The sequence below is a fragment of the Schistocerca cancellata genome, chromosome 1 (assembly GCF_023864275.1).
Source record: "Schistocerca cancellata isolate TAMUIC-IGC-003103 chromosome 1, iqSchCanc2.1, whole genome shotgun sequence".
NCBI classification, from domain to species: domain Eukaryota; kingdom Metazoa; phylum Arthropoda; class Insecta; order Orthoptera; family Acrididae; genus Schistocerca; species Schistocerca cancellata.
In genome coordinates this window covers 873,567,060-873,587,318 of record NC_064626.1, presented here as the reverse complement: position 1 = coordinate 873,587,318, position 20,259 = coordinate 873,567,060, and the positions used below count along the sequence as shown (strand labels likewise).

At 38.0% G+C, this 20,259-nt stretch overlaps 1 protein-coding gene across 1 annotated transcript in view; it reads left to right on the top strand.

Moving 5' to 3' along the window:
• Positions 1-6,207, top strand: part of LOC126110224 (uncharacterized) — a 97,650-nt gene extending 91,443 nt beyond the window's left edge. The window contains exon 9 of the mRNA XM_049914997.1: positions 4,647-6,207. Within this exon, the coding sequence (XP_049770954.1) occupies positions 4,647-4,650 (4 nt within the window). The 3' untranslated portion in view covers positions 4,651-6,207. The remainder of the gene's footprint in view (positions 1-4,646) is intronic.
• Positions 6,208-20,259: the final 14,052 nt, after the last annotated feature.

Below are 20,259 nucleotides of genomic sequence, written 5' to 3'. Positions count from 1 at the left end.
ACCAAATGGCACTGGGGGAAAACTCGTATGTAGGTTAAATGAACATGACAGGTTTTGAAACCAGTGTGCCCTCCTTCTGGCTGAAGGGTTGAATGTGAAGGAAGAGAGATGAAGGAAAAGGAAGAGGGGTGAAGGAAAAGGACTGTCAAGGTTTAGGAAATGGGGAGAGTTCAGAAAAGTCACCCAGAACACCAGGTCAGTGGGCACTCACCGAATGGGGTGGGAGGAAAGACTCTTCCCTTTCATCTTGTCCAGTAAATGTCCGGTGACCTGTGGTTCTGGCTGACTTTTCCAAACTCTCCCCATTTCCTAAACCTCAGTAGTCCTTTTCCTTCATCCCTCTTCCATCCCCTTCAATCTTTCTGCCACTGGCTCTAAAAGCGTCCACATTTCTCTAACCTTTGTTGAGCAGGTTTGTTTTGAGTATCCAATTACATCATATTTTCAAAAATTAATTATTAAACTATTTGATCCCCATGTGTTATGCCTTGCCAGGTGATACTCAATATCTCTGCTAGTGTTATCAATATGTACATACCGTATTTGTTTAAATTGTTGTGCTGCTTATGTCTTAAAATTGATTGTTCAGTTTAAAATTATGTATTGATGGCAGTGTATGTAACTTGCTCAGCTGATGTTTAAGCGTAAGCAATTACTTTTGAAATAATTCCTCAAACTATATAAGACACGTGGATGATATGTAGAAGTCATAAAACATTATCAGTTCACCAAGAGGAATTCTCATTAATAATTCTTCAAACTATATAAGGCACATGGATGATATGTAGAAGTCATGAAATATTATCAGTTCACCAAGAGCAATTCTCATTTGAAATTGCGCACTGATTTCGAATACGGTTTTCTAGAGATGGAAAACATTTATCTCATTAAACTGCATTGTGAATGGTAATCTGTTTGCCATTCTCCTTCTCACATTCGTCCTAGTGTTCCATCTAGTTGGTGCTGCTGTACACCTCCCCCCACCCTCAACCCCCATCCAAATTCTTCAAAATAAATCTGTGTGTGATGACAATTGATGAAGCTTTATCTGTAAATGTAAGAAAATCTCTATATGAAGCTATTAGGTGCAGATTATTTCGAAAGTTTTCCACCGTGTAATATAGTATCATGAAAATGAAGTTATTTGACAAACTACTTTTGCAGGCTATTAATACAACCTCCATTCTTGCTTAGTACAGTTTCCCAGCATTTTGGCAACTTCTGTATTCTGAATTGGGCACATTATTTGCTGTGCTGTCTGATTACTGAGTTCACATCATTGGAAGCTTTATTGATTGTATCAAAATTTTTTACATGGAGATGTTCCTTCAATTTGGCAAACAAATAAAAATCTATTGGGCTCATATCAGTACTGTATGGCAGGTGGGGAAGTGTTTCCCATCTGTATTTGTCAAGTGTTTCACTGCTAGGCAGTATGTGGTCTTGCATTATCTTGCAAAATCAGGACACCACCTGCAAGTGTGGCAGGCCTTCTTTGAAAAATTTTGGTTGCAAAACATTTTGCAGGAACAGCTTGTAGTGCATGGCTGTTAACTCCATTCCTGTGATATGCAAAGATTATCATCAGTTTCACATTTGACTGTTTGTGGCAGAAATTTTTCGGACGTGGAGAGCTGGAAATTTTCCTTTGTGACGACTGAGACTTAAATTCTGCATCAGAATCTCGTATCCACTTTTCATCAAGAGCAACAATCCTTTTCCGAAACTGTTCTCCTTCTGTTTGATAATGTTGAAGCAATTCTTCTGCAATTCTTTTGCAACTTGATTTCTGTTCTTCACTCAGATCTTGTGGCCCCCATCTGGCTGTAACTTTTCTCATCTTTAACTTTTGAGTTATGACTCTGTAAACTGAATTGACAGACATTCTATCCTCATATGCAATTTCCTCACATGTTTTTCCATCCTCTCACAAAATGTCATTAATAATTATGTGAATGGTATGGTCTGTTGCAGTTGATGGCATTGCACTTCTTGGGTTGACCTGAGAGCTTACCCGATCTTTACAGAAACAAGCAGACCACCATGGTACTGTGCTACAATCAAGCACACTATTTCCACATACCTCTCTCAAAGCGTTGTACATTTCTGTTGGTTTCTTTTCACATAGGGATTCGATTTTGATGCAGAAACGCTGGTCACTACAAGTAATCTGATCTGACTTGGTTTTAGCTTCCATTTTAAAATTGAATTACGTAAGTCACAGCCATGTGATCCAGCTAACACATATATGACCATCATGGCTAAAGTCTTGCTCACAACTGACATGAATGTCAACCTTATTCAACTCAGTGTATGGGTGACTCTTGTACAACATAAATAATTACTGCAGGAATCGTAATTTAATTTACATATTTAAGACAACCCTGTAGTCTTCAGATAATTTACTAAATGTATATCAAACTTTTGAATTAGATACTCCTTGCAGTTACTAGATAATTTACTGTTGGACGTGAAGTCTGAACCATTTGGGCCAAGGAGATGGAGAATGCCCCCCCACCACCACCACCACCGCCACCCATTTTCCATTTTCCTGAAGGCTAAGTGGTGAGAATCTGTTATCTAGAAAAGTATATTTTACAATTGTGCCTCATATTGAATGACTTTTTTCAGAAATATCTTCATAGTTACAGTTCCACATGAAGATTCTTACTGAATCCATATACATAAATTGTAGTTCATTCAGCCTGATTCAGCTGTGTACAGATGAGTCTATCACAAAATACAGTTAATTCATTGTGTATAAGGCTTCATTTTTTGATTGTTTGCAGTAACAAATACGTGGTCTTATAGGAAGTTCTCCTAAGGAAGAAAGATTAGGGTTCATGTTCCATCAATGGTGAGGTCTTTAGGTGGAACATAATCCTGGAATGGGGAAGGAACCATCCATGGGTTGCTTAAAGTGATTTAAGGAACCACAGGAAAAAAGCTCGATTGGTGGACTGGGATTAGAACTGCCCTTTTATTGAATGTGGGCCAGTGTCATACCCATGCATCACCTCACTCAGTTGATTTTTTTCTTTTATTTTTATGTTTTCTTACCTTTGATTATCAACAATTTTTCCAGATTCAGCTTTCATATTAGCTGTGCTATTAATAAAAACTGTTTTATGTAATGAATGGTAAATCTGCTATATAGTAATTTTCACATTACAGTTGTGAAAATTGGCACATGTGTTGATAATGGAACCAAACCAAGAAAGGGTGGGGATCTGTTGGAAGTATTCTTTCTTAAGTGGACCCTTGGTGGAGATTCAAAATACATCAAATGTGCATGTGGTGAAGAGCTTGTGCTTCCAGAATCACTTTATTGGTAGGATGTGGGAAACTGCAATTTGTGTATGAAAGAGATTACTTATAGATTTCTAATATTGGAGTATTGTTGAAGTGATAAACTGGCAATACTGGAGTACTGTTGAAGTGTTGAACCAACAAGTGGTATTGAGCACTTATAAAGAATGACCACAAATGGTCACAGATCTGAGCACATATAAAGAATGACTGTACAAATGGTCACAGACCTGTTTGCTTCATAACAGGGAGGAACAGAAATGGTACCATTTTCCAGTGCCGTATCTATCACTGTGCCTTCTGTATATTACTGCTGCAATTGCTGCCATGTCAATAAAAGTAGGATACACAAAGACATTCCTGCATTTGTCCACTTGTAGATGGGACAAGAAGAGATCTGAATCTGTGTATCCTTTGTAACCTGTGCTGCACAGTTCATGGTCATTTGCTGGTTATAATGTAGACAAATCAGTGTGCAAGTATAGCCATGTTAATAAAATGGCTGAGCGTATGAGGAGACATTCTCTCATCAAATTTGTGCTGGACTGATATTGGCAAAAAAATTATAGGCATGCCAGACTTTGAAGCAGCTGCTGAAATTAAGAATGTTATACTGTGAGAATGTAAACTGCAAACGTTCATGGCCAGCATACTGAATTTATTAAATTTCTTTCTATTCTGTTATGTGCAGTCAAATGGTTGCTCTTGGAAATCACAATGTTGTAACCTTGAGGGTGATTCAGTCGTACCTTTGATGTATGATGAATGCCCGTCATGGCTTGATACTGGCTGGAACCTCCTTAACACTGTACATTCACAAAGAGACATGATGTTGCTTTTTCGTTGAATTTGAGTACAAGTTGGTGATTGTTGTTTATTATCATCAACGGCACTGTTCCTTAGTGGATAACTACTTCACATTCTCTGCAGTACCATAATCAGATAACATTTAGCTATACACCTCATTCTTTCTAATAAAATTATTGATGTGTTAACAGATATCTATCATCTCTCTGTCAAATATGATGCATTGTTATGCTTCTCAGGACCTAGGTTTTACAAAATAGAATTATGTCTTTCATGCTGCTAACCATGGTGTGCTACAGCTGATTTACCAATCATCCCCCCCTCCCCAACCCCATCTTTAACCACTTCCTGTATGATTTTCTGCCAGTTTACTTTAGAGTGTGAACTATTTCTGCTGTCGTTTCCCAGTAAGACTATATTTTACCTAAAAAATACAGAATCAGTTTTTAATATGATACAACTATCAGGTAAAAAAATAACGAATCAGTTGTTAAAGTGATACAGTTATTATTTTTAAATTATTGTTTCAGATGACATGAGATCTGTTGGTGCCAGCAATGTGTTCCAAGCTTTACATATGACGGTGTTTCACCACATTGCAGCATTTGTTTTCCAAGATAAAACTTGCATTAAGTGAAAAATGGAAGTAAGTGAGTTTCAGTAATATTGCAGTGTTATTTGTATAACACCTGTGACTGAAGATTGTATTCATCAGTGTCATTGTCCTTGTATACGTAGATTATCCTAGTAAAGCCTGTATTGATGTCCTATAATATTCAGGTTTGAAATTTTACATGTCTGCAGTGAGCATTTTTGCCTGCTAGCTAGAAATATTCACTTTTGGGAAAATTGGTCCTCATCACAGTAATTGATTTAAACTTTTTTCATATAGATTTATAGATGTTCTATTTTATTTTAAACAGTGATGCAGCATCATGTGATAGCTGTATGCAGTATTGCATACATTTTGGTCTAGTCCATCGTGAAAAACTTATTTACTATCCTTCTTTGTACCTGAAATTTGATACCTATTATCAAATGTATTAGAATAATATTCCTATTTTCTGTATGTTTTTAATTAGAAGATTCTTTACGAATACTTTTTATATAGTGTATTGTACCAGTTTATAAATATTGCATCAGAGTTAGAAGTACTAGTCACTCAATCAGTGAATTGATGTACTTATGTAGCAAAATTTAAACATGATGTTAATCTTGCTCTTTTTATAACTGTGAATTGATTGTATGTAATATGTGTGGTAAATCATCTGTGATTAAATGTGATGTTCAATGGCTACTATTAACAGTATTTGTCTTAATTGTTGCTTATGATAATTGTGTATGTGCTGCAAATTTGATATTTATTAAATTTGAATTGGTATAAGTCTCATACTAAAGGCAAGAAGATGATGTTCCATTAAATTATTGATCTCGACATGCCGAAGAGTAGCCTTGGATACAACAATAGATGTAGTTCATAAGGAGACTGTTCAAGGCATTCTATGTAATTGTAATGTTTCTAAGTAAAGAGAGTTTTTATAGATGTTTCATGATACTTGTGGACAAAAATATGCTTACACCTGTTAGCATACTGGCAGTGTTTACAAAAACAAAACCCATAGAAATATTTGTCACATTACATAGCGATACAAGCAGAACACTTAATGTGTTAAATTATTGTATTTCAGTCATTGTTCCAATTTTATTAAAACCATCTACAGTGAATGTATCCATGTCCTGAACTTTATTTCATTGATGAGGATCTGTACCTTCAAGGTATGCAATTATCTAGTTTCATGTTCCATGGATCATTTGTACGATTAATTGTAATGATGTGACACAAGTCATTTTACATTCACATTACACACTCGTGTGTAAATATGGCTACATGCTGACCATTTACCAGTGTGTGTATTTTTTTTTTTAAATACAGATATGAATTAGTAATTCGTACTCTTTACTCTTTTACCCATTACAAAAATAAAAATTCTTCTACAGAATAGAAGTTGTCAAGGAAGTAAGTGATCAGAAACGTTAGTGGCAAGATTATACATCACTTTGTGTGCTAAAGACAACCTTAATGTGAATAATTTATTGGTATTATAGTTGTGTACATCATTGTTCTTTTTAAACTGTTCCATTATAACAAACTTCATGAGGGAATAAATATACAATGAGGCAGTAGTCAAAATGCTTAACTTCTTGAATAGACGGCTACAAGGTGGTAAAGAATGAGCATCACATATTATTTTTACAGCACATTTTTGAGCAATGGATATCTTCTTTCTTAGTTATGAATTGACTCAGAACATTATTCAGTATGACATTATTCAGTTAAGATCCATAAAATATGTTAACTCAACTGATTTGTCTCTCTCCAAGATTAGCAGTGATTTAAAGTTGTTGAATGTGGTTGAACTAAGAGTTTTGGGAGTTTCAAAATATGCTTTCTCAAGTTTTAAGTTCTCATCGATATGTACATGTAAAACATTTTAAGGTTGTTAGAAGACATCTTATTGAAAACCATGAGCTGCATGTGAAAATATTTAATTGCCTGACCAGTATTTGCACCCACCATCAGTGGCTCCTGTTACAGAGGACAAAAAATGAATGTATACATAACATTACTTAAATATTCTGTATACATTACATTACTTAAATATTCTGTACGTCTATATAAATGAGCCTGAAATTCTGGTTGTCTAAATTTCTGCAATGGTGGCTCCCTCAAGGGCTTCCCATTTGAAATGATGTAGCATCTCTATAATACTTTCTAGCAGCACTCCTCTTAACTGCTTCAATGTCTTCCTTTAATATGACTGGTTAAGATCCCAAACATTTGAACAGGCCTCATGAAGGCATCACACTAGCATTCTGTACGCTGTCTCCTTTATTGATGAGCTACACTTTCCCAAAATTCTCCCAATAAAAAAAAAGTTGATCACTAGTGTTTACTGCTACCAAACTGAGATTCTCATTCCATTTCATTTCACTTTTCAGTGTTATGCCTAAATATTTAATCATTGTGACTGTGTCAAGCAGCACACTACTAATGCTGTAATCAACTGTTAAAGAATTGTTTTTCCTACTCATCCACATTGACTTACATTTTTCTACAGTTAGAGCACGTTGCCATTCATGACACCAACTAGACATTCAGTCTTAAGTTATCTTTTATCCTCCTGCAGTCACTCAACAACATCTTCCCATACACCACAGCATCATCAGCAAACAGCCATAAATTGCCATTCTCCCTGTCTATCAGTTCATTTATGTATACACAGAGTTAGAGCAGTGCTACCACACTTTCCAGGGGGACTCCTGATGATACCCTGGTCTCTGATGAACACTCTCTGCTGAGGACTACCTACTGAGTTCCGTTACTTAGTCTTAGCTTGCAGTGGGACATCATGTCGAACACTTTCTGGAAATGCCTGTTGCCCTCCATCTGTGGTTTGTAGGATATCATGTGAGAAAAGGGCAAGCTGAGTTTCACATGAATGATACTTTCTTAATCTATGCAGATTTGTGGACAGAAGCTTTTCCTTGAACTCGGAATGTGTTAACGAATTCTGCAGCAAACAAGAGTTAAGGACATTGAAGGATATTGGTCTGTAATTATGTGCATGTGTTCTTTCACCTTTCTTATATACAGGAGTCACCTGCAGTTTTTCCCGTAACCTGGGACTTGGCGCTGGATAAGAGATTAGGAATAAATGCAAGCTAACAAAGGGACCAATGCCTCAGAGAACTCTCTGTAAAACCGAACTGGGATTCAATTTAGACCTGCTGACTTACTTGTTTTCAGCTCTTTCAGTTGCTTCTCTGTGCCAGTGATTCTTATTTCTGCATCCTCCATGCGGGAAACTGTGGAACAGTCAAACAATGGTATGTTTGTACGAGCCTCCCTTGTGAACAATTTCTAAAATGTGAAATGTAAAACTTCAGCTTTCTTTTATTGTCTTCTATTGGCACCTGAGACTGGTTGAATAGAGACTGGATATAAATCTTCAAATCATTTAGTTATTTTACGTGTGACCAAAATTTACTTTTCCCAGATTGCCACCATACTTGCCAACAATGATCATCTGGGGTAGTACAGAACCGTAAATTAGAACTAACACAATGCAATGTTATTTATCAGCAGCCCACGTTTCCCAGTCTCAGAACCACTCCAAACATTGTGTTGTGTTAATGGCAGCCTGTGCATGCGATGATAATTGCCTAGCTTGGCTGCTGCTAGTCTCTGACCAATGGTGTGGGATGATACAGAATGTAATAGGGAGTGAATTACTTGTTCTTGGATGGCAAGCACAGATGTGAAGGAGAGTACAGATTTGAAGGACTTTATGATATGCTTCGTCCACAATATGACAGTCCTCCCTTGTTGCAGTCAGACACAATCAACAGAATGTTGATAATGAGTGTTCTGCCCTCATATCTTCATTTGGTCTATCAGACCACTGTCACATTCAGATGCCCAACAAATCTGGATATTGCACGATCCAACCAGCCACAATCAGGCTCCTTTCAAACTCTTATCAGGTGCTGATAATGCTGTAACACTAGTATGCAGCAATCCTGTGTCCTGCATTGTGCCACACACAATCTTAATTCTAATCATTTACACACCCATCGATAGTGTGTACGTGTCCGTGTCTTCCAGGAGATTCGCTTTTTCCTTTGTCAGACTGTGTAATGAGGACTGCACTTGGACAAGTGGTATCTATGGGTAGAATATATACAGCATGTAAGACAAGAATAAAGAGATGAAACTCATGTTAACTGTCTCAAACAACACATTGAGCAAGATGGACATATGCAGCAAAATCTGTGTCCACCATGTTACAAAGTTGTCAAGTCAGACCTGGATCTAAGGATAAATCAACAAATGTCAAATTTGTTCAATTTTACAGAAAGGAAATTGGAGAAAATTCTATTTTGAACATTTATTGTTAAAATGCTGTTAAAGTTCTGTACATACATCTTATTTCATAACTCTGTTGTTCATTAAGGACATTATCTGGGTGTTTGGTTATATGAGTGCTTATCTCTATTTCTTCTAGGATATTCAGTAATCGACCTTTTCTGACATGTGAAGAATGGTGATTTTTTAGTGATGTCATTGATAGAATGCTCGCACTCTCTTAAATGAGCATCAAATACTGGGAGATTAAATTCATTAATGTTAGTATATTCTCTAAACCTTGTTTTTGATGTTTCACTTGCTTTTCCCAACACAAAACTTATTAGTCACTATATATTATTTTGTATACTCTGGATGTGTTATGTAACTGACTGTTATCTACGTTGTATATAATGCGAGGTCCTATAGTGTTCTCTGCCCTGAAACCCAGATTTCTGAAACAAATGACTCATCAGAAATGTGATTCCAGTGTGGTAAAACTATAACTTATCTTTTTTCTTCTGTTCACTCATTCCTGATGTGACCTGATATCAATTCCTAGTTTGTTCCTACTGTTTCATGGTGTAAAACCTCATAATTAGTGTTTTGTCGAAGCCATTGTCAGATACTACCTTTTTCAGTATGTGTGATTCAGTATTAATATTTGCCTCACATGAGGAATATCTGGTTATATTGTCAATTGCTGGGTGAAAATAAGCTTCTTTATGGGACCTTCGATAACAAGAATTGTTGTGAATTACACGAACAGAAGATGTTGTGGGTTTAAGGGATAATACTGAATAAGAGGTCCCTCCCTTATCTTTTGATGAAGGTGGTATTGTTCTTTCAGATGTCCGAAAGAACAGATACCATCTTCATATAGATAAGGCTAACTGGCCAATGATTTTCTTCAGTCTGGATGCACTGACATTGCCCGAACTCTTACGGGAATTTGTAGATTTACTGCCGTGAGTAATGAGTATATTGGGCAGGGGCACTACAAATGTAGTGTGTGGACAGTAGGCTGGGAATGTGGGTCTCACAGGGAGCGTGCCAGAGATAAGTCCCTGCAGTCGCACTATCCTCTGTGTCCTCGATGGCTCAGATGGATAGGGCATCTGCCATGTACGCAGGAGATCCTGGGTTCAAGTCCTGATTGGGGCAGACATTTTCAGCTGCCCCGTTGATATTTATTGATGCCTGTATGCAGTTAAAGGTCTGGATTTCATTGTAATTTCACCCTTCTCTTTTGATCTACAGATACAAAAAGTTAATATTCCCCTTTTCCTAATGTTCTATAGTGAAGGTGATGTCTTAATGTTAACATATTAAACACTTGGTAACACCTTATAAGCCAAGAAACACTACAATGAAGTGACCAACGCCAAACCTGTGTATCCTGGTTCATGGGTAGTGAATAGGACAAATTTTTTGTAAGTTTGCCATTCTTAATCTTAATAAGAAATTAGTCCTTAAATGATATATTTAAAATAATCATGATGTTTGATGTCAATTTATTACTTTATATAAATTGTTAAAGAGCATTTTGTAAAATGTACATACAGTAATTTCAATATTGACTGTTTTAAAATGTTAATCACATAAACAAGAATGTAATTAGATAACCGGCATTTGTGGCTGACTGTAGATCGATTTTACTGGTGCCATCATGCATTTTGTATAAGGACCATGAAGATAAGATGAGAGAAATTTAGGGCTCATATGGAGGCTTACAGACAGCTGTTTTTCCCTCACTCTATTTACAAGTGGAACAGGGAAGGAAATGATTAGTAGTGATTTGTGGTACCCTCCGCCATGCATCGTATGATTTCCTAGTGGCTGAAAGAACTCTGCTGGCACTACAGTATATCACAAGCATCTTGCATCCTCATGTGTTACCTCTCGTGCAACAGTACTGTAGTATAAAATAAAATAAATTTGCTTTAATTTATGTCTATGGTCACAAACTTTTTGTTCACAGATTACCAGTTTTGGTCTATCATGACCATCTTCAGATCTGTGTTTTATAAAAACAGTGTCCTAAAGTACTGCAGCCATAGTAGCATCATATTGTGGTACCATTTAGCAACAAGACAATCCATGCCCACACATGGAAAATGCCTGTATAAACTGTCTTGTGTTGTGATGAGGCATACTGGTGCCCATTGAGATCACCAGATCTGTTTCTGATAGAACATGTGTGAGACCAGCTCGGATGTCAATTGTGTTCCAGTACTAGTATTCAGGCCTGGTGTGATTCCGCTGGCATGAGATTGGTCAGCAAGCAGAATCTGATAGCGGTCCAGCGGTCAGCATGCCAACACTTCACCTGAAGATGATGGATATGCAATCCATTGCAACGTTGCGACTAGAAGACGATGCCACTCAAGTGATAACCCATGAACATTTCATAGCTGAAACACGCCGAGAAAGCCTGCAATCACAGTTTATTGTATTTTTTATCTTTACGTGAATTTATTTTATTTGGATCACTTTCAGAATATAATACTCCTGAATGGTACAATATACTTGCATAATTTGATAAACGAACAGAATCAAATTTTTCACCCATATCTTCCATAGTAAATTGTTTATATCTAAAAACAAAGATGATATAACTTACCAAACGAAAGAGTTTGCATGTTGGTAGACACACAAACAAACACAAACACAAAATTCTAGCTTTCACAACCAACGGTTGTTTCATCAGGAAGATTCATTATACCATCTGTGCCTTTGCTTTATTTCTACCAAATTTTAATTTATTGCCATCAAAATCAACTGGAAAACTTCCAAAAAATTTAAATCTATCAACATGTTTTCATCCAAAAGTTAGATCTTCACTATAATTAACACTATGTCATCCAGTGATATGACAGAGCTGTTGTGTGCATAGTATCGCTCAAAGGCTGGTGACACCACAGTGGAGTCGTGTATAGTATCGCTCAGTGGCCAGCGACAGCACTTTAGTATCTTTTGCATTCTGTTGGTGTTTTGTTTAGGTAACAATAAATTACACACGTCAACAAGTTTTTTGTTTTTATAAGTACTTGTGCCCTTTCATCTTGGCAGACGAAAGAGGCGATATGATTATTTATGATGAATGCACGGACGTCTTGTCTGGTGTTCTGGACAAGTTGGGCAGTTGGGAAGAAGACATTGGATAACCAAAAATTAAAGTGAAGCAGAATTGTTGGATGATAGAGAAATACGTCCAAGAAGAATTCGGTGAACCCTATGGTTGCCAACTGATTCGGATGAATCAGATGAAGAAGACAGTGTACAGTGGTCAAACTTTGATTTACCGAGGACCAATGATAAATTTGAAGGAAGGTAGGAAAAAATGCAGGTAAATGGGTGTGAATAGGTATTGGGGATGTCGAGAGACGAGAAGCGAGATTACGTGTGACATTACGTTAGATTCATCGGCTTAGGATTTACATTATGCATTAGTAAATTGGTGTATAAGGGACAGATACATCACATCAATTACTTAGTTAGGGGCTATGGATGAAACATATTTAAATAAATTCAACATTCTCAATAGTGCAGAAGTGCTACCTTGTTACCCGGATCCTCCTATATAATAGGATTTAGCCAACAACGACAAGTGTTGACACGGTAATCATGAATGGGCTTTCAGGTATAAAAAACATAATTAAAGGGGTGTGAATACCAAGTAAGGCGTTATGGCATGAAAGGTGGTGTTCCAACAGGAACCGTTTGCTAAAGACCTGCGCGGAGGCTACGTCAGAGTGGCAGCTGACTGCAAGGCCGAATCTCGCTCTACGTCAGAAAGGCGCGCGGCAGATAACTTCCAAGGGCAGCGCCGCGTCAGAGCAGCACGCGGCAGCTGAGGAGCGAAGCCGAGGCCGCTACGTGCGCACGCAGTGCATCAGGTGTAAGAGCGAGAGAGAGGGATGAAGCTTACCGACGCTGTCTGTATTTTACGCTCTCTCCACACGTTCTTGGGCTCCTGCGCCAGATGAGCGTATTTATGTGCTTCAAAGTGACGAATATTAATGTCACAAAAAGGGGTATAGCATTACTGAATAAAGGGGAATAGATATGCGTAATCGATATAGTTTATTCACCGATGACCAACAAAATAGAAGCGGGATTACTCGTGACATCAAGCTAGATGATTTGTTACAGTGGGTTCTGTTAAAAATTACATTATGCCATAGTAAATTGGTTCATAAGTGACAGATACGTCACAACCCCGTAACACAGGTCCTATGAAATCCATTTTAGCCCAAACATAATTGTTATAAAAACATGAAAATATAAAAACGAAGCACTGAAATATCACATTAAATTTACTGCATATTCCATATCACTAAATAAACAAGGTTAAATGCCTCTTTGAGCTAACCATCCAAATGCAATAACATTCACATTGTGAGAGGAAGTTTCTCATGCATCAATATATTTGCGAAACACCATAAAGTGAGAGTGACAAAGAAAAGTGACACCAGTTTGGTGCAGGTGGTACATAGATTGTGTCGTAGGATGTCAACGCTGTTGATAACGAAAGGAGAGAAACAAAACTCGACGATGTCCATAGTGGACACAGAGAGTGTAAGGAATTGGATTAGAAAAGACTTAAGTTGAGCGTAATTTCTGAAGGACTTTTCTTTTATGAAGGTATAGTGCGCGGCGCATCATTGGCACGACGGTATCGCCTACTTAACTGTGTAAATGACAATTCTGCGACTCCAAGATAGCTGCTTCATACTTCTTCCTCAAATACGACACCTCTTCACAAAAACCTTCGTTGTGCGACCAAATTCGTCATCTTTATTCTCTCAACATCTTGCGACTAACTTTACTTTGCGACCAAATTCACTGTCTTTATCCTCCATGGTGCTGGCCTCATTGGGCCCAACTGGTTTCTTAAAACTCCGTCTATCATTGGTTATCTCGCAATGTCCTGGGACGCGTCATACAGTTAAATGCTACTACTTCAATAGTTGGTATTCCATCGGAAAATACAACGTAAAAACAGTATCAAAGAAGGCTCAAGGTTTTGAACAGAGATTTCCGCTTACTGGCGGTTTAGCTGCGGGCTAGACGTGGTTAGCGTCTGACGTTGCCTGATCAGCTGTCGTCAGAGAGCACGGAACACCGTTCTCGTGTACTCTTCTTCGAGATGGAAGATCAAAGTCTGGGCTGAATAGTTTTGTGTTAGGATACGCCCAGGTAATAGACTGCAAAAGGCGTTGTTCAGTTGAAAGTTGTCAGATGAAAGTGGATAGGACGGACTATGTCGCGAAATGGAAAAGTGAAGAAACGACACAGACAGCTAAGGGTCCGCGCGGGTGCCAACCGCGTCACGTAAGGTACGTGCCCTCGCGGGTGGTGCATGACTCTTCATGTGTTGTTCTGTTGATAGTAGAAAGATGAAGTGGTTAGGATGGACTATGCCGCGAAGATGAAAAGTGAAGAAACGGCATAGACAGCTAGGGTTCCGCGCGATCGCCATTCGCGTCATATCAGGTACATGCCCCTGCGGGTTGACTACGCGTTATTCCGATACCAGAGGTACCGCGTATTACAGAGATCAATTATCAACCCTTAGGCAGAAGCCTAATGAGGATTTTGATGCCTTTGCAGATCGCATACGAGCAGTATCTTGTCGTAGCTATAAGCTAGGCAAAAATGCCAGTGAAAACAGAATTTTGCGCTCAGAAGCGGAAGCGCATGCAATTGATGCATTTGATCGCGGTATTGACCCCCGCATCAGAGGAGAAGTCAAAGCAGCCTCCCCCACTTCTCTGTTTGAAGCTGTTCGTTTGGCAATGTTACGCGAAGAGGTATTGCGTTTTTGCGCTGCCGCACCGCGCCCATCGGACCCAGTACCGGTCCCAGCAAAAGAAGTATTTTGTCAGCGTTGTGGGAAGCCCAACCATACGGCAATGCGCTGTCGCGCGCTGTATTGCACTATTTGCCAGACAGTAGGTCATGCTAATAATGTTTGCCCCACAAAGTCACCATTTTCTAATCAGATGCGTGGCCACCGCACAACGCGGGGTCGAATCAGGGAAATGCTTGGGGGGCAGGTTCCGCCACCCACCCGCGCCCCCGACAAAAATAATACACCCGGTTAGGACTGAAAAATGTAAAGAGGTGGAACACGTTAGTCTAGTTGGCATACTCGGGAACAAAATCGTTAGAATTTTAGTCGATACTGATGCTCAAGTTAGTGTACTGTTTGTGGAGAAAAATGATCAAAGGGTGTTACAGCCACCCCGGTACCATATCAGTGGCCTTGGAGAGGAAGTAATTGTCCCTGCAGGTTCTTGTGTAGTGAATCTGCAAATAGACGAGGGTAAATACAGTCAGAGGATGGAAGTAGTAAGGCTAAAGAAGGGTGAATTTGACATCATACTAGGGAATGACTTCCTGCACCGTTATCAGGGGATAGTGGATTATCGAACGTGAACTGTGCAGTTCGGTGAAGCAATTCACCGATTTGGCAGTGCGCACCCCCGTGAGACGCGAGGGAGCTGCGAAAGGCGCCGTTCACAGTCTCCCATAAAACTGCAGATGTGGGCAATAAAAACCACTGACCCTGTGAGGATAAAAGGTGGAAGTGGAAAGATTCTCTGGATAGATGTCAAAAGTCAAGAACAGCCTAAGACAGACATTCTGGTTGACCCGCTCACCCAGAATGATGTTTTAGATCATCAGTCAGTACATATAAAGAGAAGTATCTGCCGACTGGAGAGGAGACAGAAGGGTTTTGCGATACCAGTAAGTATAGATAATTTTGGTGTAAAAGATGTTGTGATACCGAAGGGTACTATTGTTGCCAGTGGACAGGAAATTTTTGAGGAAATAAGAGGAGCTGAGAAGCAGCGAGATAAAGATGAGAAAGGAAGTTAGAGAAGTGAGATGTGTCGCGTCGACGTTAAGGAGTCAGTTATCAGAGAAGTTAGGTCATTTAAACAGTGAGGAGAAAAGGATGTTGCAGCCAGTATTAGAGGAATTTTCGTGGTTGTTTGAAGAGAGGCAGTTTCTACCGGCTACGGATTTGGTTCAGCACGAAATTCCGACTGGAGAAGCTCGGCCAATTGCACAAAAACCTTACCGTATACCATATCATTTGCAGTCTGTAGTTGAAGATACGATTCAGGAGCAATTAGCTGCAGGAATCATACAACCCTCCTCGAGTGCGTGGGCATCTCCCGTGGTCGTTGTGCCAAAGAAATCAGTAAATGGGGAGAAAGCCGATCGCCTATGTGTCGATATGCGGGCAGTAAATCGGGTAACGACACCAGACACATATCCGTTACCACACATTGATGAAACATTGGACTGATTGGGCAACTGTAAGTATTTTACCACCCTTGATTTGCGTTCTGGGTACCATCAAATCCCTGTTGCACCCCAGGACCACCATAAAACTGCTTTTGTTGTACCTACAGGATTGTATGAATTTGTAAGGATGCCATTTTGATTGAGAAACGCCCCTGCCACTTTTCAAAGATTTGCAGACTTGCTGTTGCGTGGGTTGAAACCTACAACATGCTTGGTGTATTTAGATGACATTATCATTTTTTCTAAAACGATAAAAGAACATGCAGAAAGACTCAGAGATGTTTTGCAAAGATTAAAAGGAGCTCATTTGAGTGTAAAATTAGAAAAGTGTGCTTTCGCCCAGTCACAAGTACAATATTTAGGTCATATAATAAGTGGAGAAGGTGTCAAACCGGACCCCTGTTTGACCACCGCAGTAAAGGAATTTCCAACGCCGACAAATGTCAAGGAACTACAGTCATTTTTAGGCCTTGCAAACTACTATAGACGTTTTGTGAATAATTATGCCACCCTTGCTAAGTCCCTGACTAATTTATTGAAAAAAGGAGTTAGTTTTATTTGGACCAAAGAATGTGATAAAGCTATGCAACAAATTCAACATGTTTTAACTAGAGTCCCTGTACTAGCGTACCCTGATTTTGAAAAACCCTTCATACTGTCAGTGGACGCCTCAGATTATGCTGTAGGAGCCATCCTGTCACAAGAGATAGATGGTGAAGAACGACCAATTGGTTGTGCGTCTCGACAGCTTAATAAAGCAGAGTCAAATTACAGCACAACTGAGAAGGAACTTCTAGCACTCATGTTTGGTGTAACTTATTTCCGATGTTATTTGTATGGGAGAAAATTCACTGTCATCACTGATCACGCCGCGTTACAGTGCGTGTTGAGCTTAAAAGACCCTAGTAGTAGGCTAACTCGTTGGGCTTTGAAATTGAGCGAATTTGAGTATGAGGTGAAACACAAACCGGGCAAGTTACATCAAAACGCCGACGCATTAAGCCGAAAAGTCAGAGTGATCGTAGCTAATGACGTTTCTATTGAAGAATTAAGGGAAGCACAGCAAAGAGACGTCGAATATCAGAAATATGTAGCTTTGTCACGCGTACTCCCACTTCTGACACCAATTGTACAGGATGGAGTGTATGGGCAGGCGGTGGGCGTTGTGGAATAGTAGGGTAATTTTTAGAGAAAGGCCATTTATTGGCTAAAGCATGATGAAAAGGGGCTACATAGGCCTAGGGAGGTGAGGGTGAGCCAGAGCTTATAATTTGGTGAACATTGTTCGCGAAGCTACCGAAAGTTGTTGTCTGCCAAAACTAAGCCCACAGTGCCGCAGCACCGGGAGAAGCGGGAGGTGTTCAATGCTACAGGGCACGCATCCAACTCGCGGGTGAGCAAGAATACAAGAGAACGGGCCCGGCGACGGGCAGCCGGGTATATTCGACGCACCACGCGGCTTCCTCCGCCCTGATTGGTCAGGACCGAGCAAACCGTGCGGGCGGCATGGAACTTTCCAGAGCGTTGCCTGCTAAGCGGCGCCTGGGGCGGCGTTACCTCGTCAGCACACGAGAGGCGCGTGAACAAGGTGCCCTTTCTCGGTGCTGACTTCCTGTTCTAGACCGTGGGACGAAAGAATTTACAGGCAGCAACACTGCCAGCCGTGGCTTGACCGCAATGGAAAAATGAAGTTACCAGTTGGAGGTCCATATAATAAAGTAAAATCCCTTATTGTCTGGCTCGTCCTTTACACTTCAGTAGATTTCAAAACATTATCACCTAGTCCTTTGATTTCTTGTTTAGCTTGTTCATTTGCATCAACAACTGGTTGATCTTCTTTTTTTATATTTTTTTTATTCTGTTCATGGTTGTTTCTTCCAAAGCTTGAATTGTTGATGAAATTCTTCAGCTTTCTATTTTATTTAGCTATTTGGACAACTTCTGCATCGTATTTTGGGAACATTTATTAGAGATGAAAAACATGAATTAAACATTTTTAATGTCTGACATCTAATGTTTATGTTTACATGTAATGATTATGTTTAACGTTTATATTCTCAAAAAATTCTGTATTTTATTTCTGAACTTACCACCAATTGGTTTTCTAGTCATGTCTATTATAAAAACTTCCAAATTGATCATTCCAGCATTTACTACAATTTTTTAAAAATTATCAAACTTTAATTCTCCACCAAAAAATTCATGATTTAAATTTGTGTCATCTTGTCTAAAAATATTTTAAAAAATTAATATTATCTCTAACTAATTGTTTTGGTATTTTTTAATAAGTTTGAGCAAAATAAAAATAGGCAATTCCTTTATGCCTTTCTCTAATAAAAAATTCCATATATCCTCATTTTCAAGAATGGAGTAATCAAATACAACAACAGAATTCTTTTTACATTGATCTAATGGAATAATTTCTTCATTATTTTCAATAAAGGGAGTAATTTTTTCATTTCGCTTATCTTCAAATTATTCACATCTTTTTACAAATCCTTGATATTTTGGTTGACGTACATTTCTTGAATAAACATACAAATGATTAATTTTATTCCAATTCACCCATCCTGGAGTTAGAATATAATTGTTGTTTTTCCACAACCAATTGGACCTATAATTGCACATCAAATAGAATTTGGTAAAAGTTTACCATGTCATTTTTTTATTCTTTTCTGGAAGTCTTATTTTTGGCTCCAAATCTGTCATTATTTTAATATATTTTTAACAGTAAATTGAACTTAGTAGATAATTTCAGTTAAATCATAATTCATTTATTCTTAAAAGTAGATTAACTATCACCATAAGAGAAACTTATAAAAATGTTTCACTGGTTAGTTTTTATTCATGTTTTTAATTGCAAATATCAAACCGAAAAATACTAAACATTATATCAGTGGAGAAACAATAGAAATTCTTGTTGGTCAATACAATTTTAAAAAAATTTAGAAAAATTTGCTCAATCGAAAAAGTCAGGTATTCAAATTAAAGCAGATGAAATATTAAATAGAGTTGTTATTGAAATTAATGTAAAATTATACATGGATATAAAAGATAGTATTGGTAGTATATTAAGATTTAATGATCAAATTTTAGAACCTAATGAAAAAACTGTTGCTAAAGATGTTCCAAAAATTATTCCATTTCAATTAATTACTATAAATTTTAACTTGGTTGATGGAATGTTGGTTAAACATACTGATCATTTTCATGGAGAAACTAATATTATTGCTTCATTTAAACCAAATGCTGAATTTGGATGAGCAGTTATTTATGAGCCTGATTGTCCCATAGATATTCCTATTTTTGATCCTATTCAAGATTTACTATAATTGATGAAAATGATAATCTGACTGATTTTAATGGTGCTACAGTAAAAGTTGTTTTAAAACTGCCTTAATAAATTTTAACCTGAATAAAACGTGGACAAAATCTAGAGTTATCAGTTTTACTTATTCCCTGTGTATGAGAAAAAAAAAATAATTTAAATGCAGCCAACAAGGATAGAGAGACTGAAATAAATATCGGAGATGGATGGCTTCATCCGAATCATACACAGTTATACACAAACTTTAGAATTGTTATAGCTAATCCAGATGGATCAGAATCAGATTATCTGACATATAATGGGAAATCCAGTAAAAAACGAATCAATAGTTATGTGGTAAAACTGTTTGATTTTCTGACCATGAAGAAAGGAAATAAAATTTTATGTAGAATCGAACATCCCTTTATTTCATCAAAAGTTGTGTTATATTTGAATTTATCTGTTACTGATAAAATAAGCTTGGAAGGACATATTCTTAATAATGGAAAAATGAAGAGTAAGAAAAATAAAGTACTTTATCACTTATCAATGCTTGGTTGATATTTTAAAGATTATAAATAAATTATGTGGGAAGGAGGTTGAATAG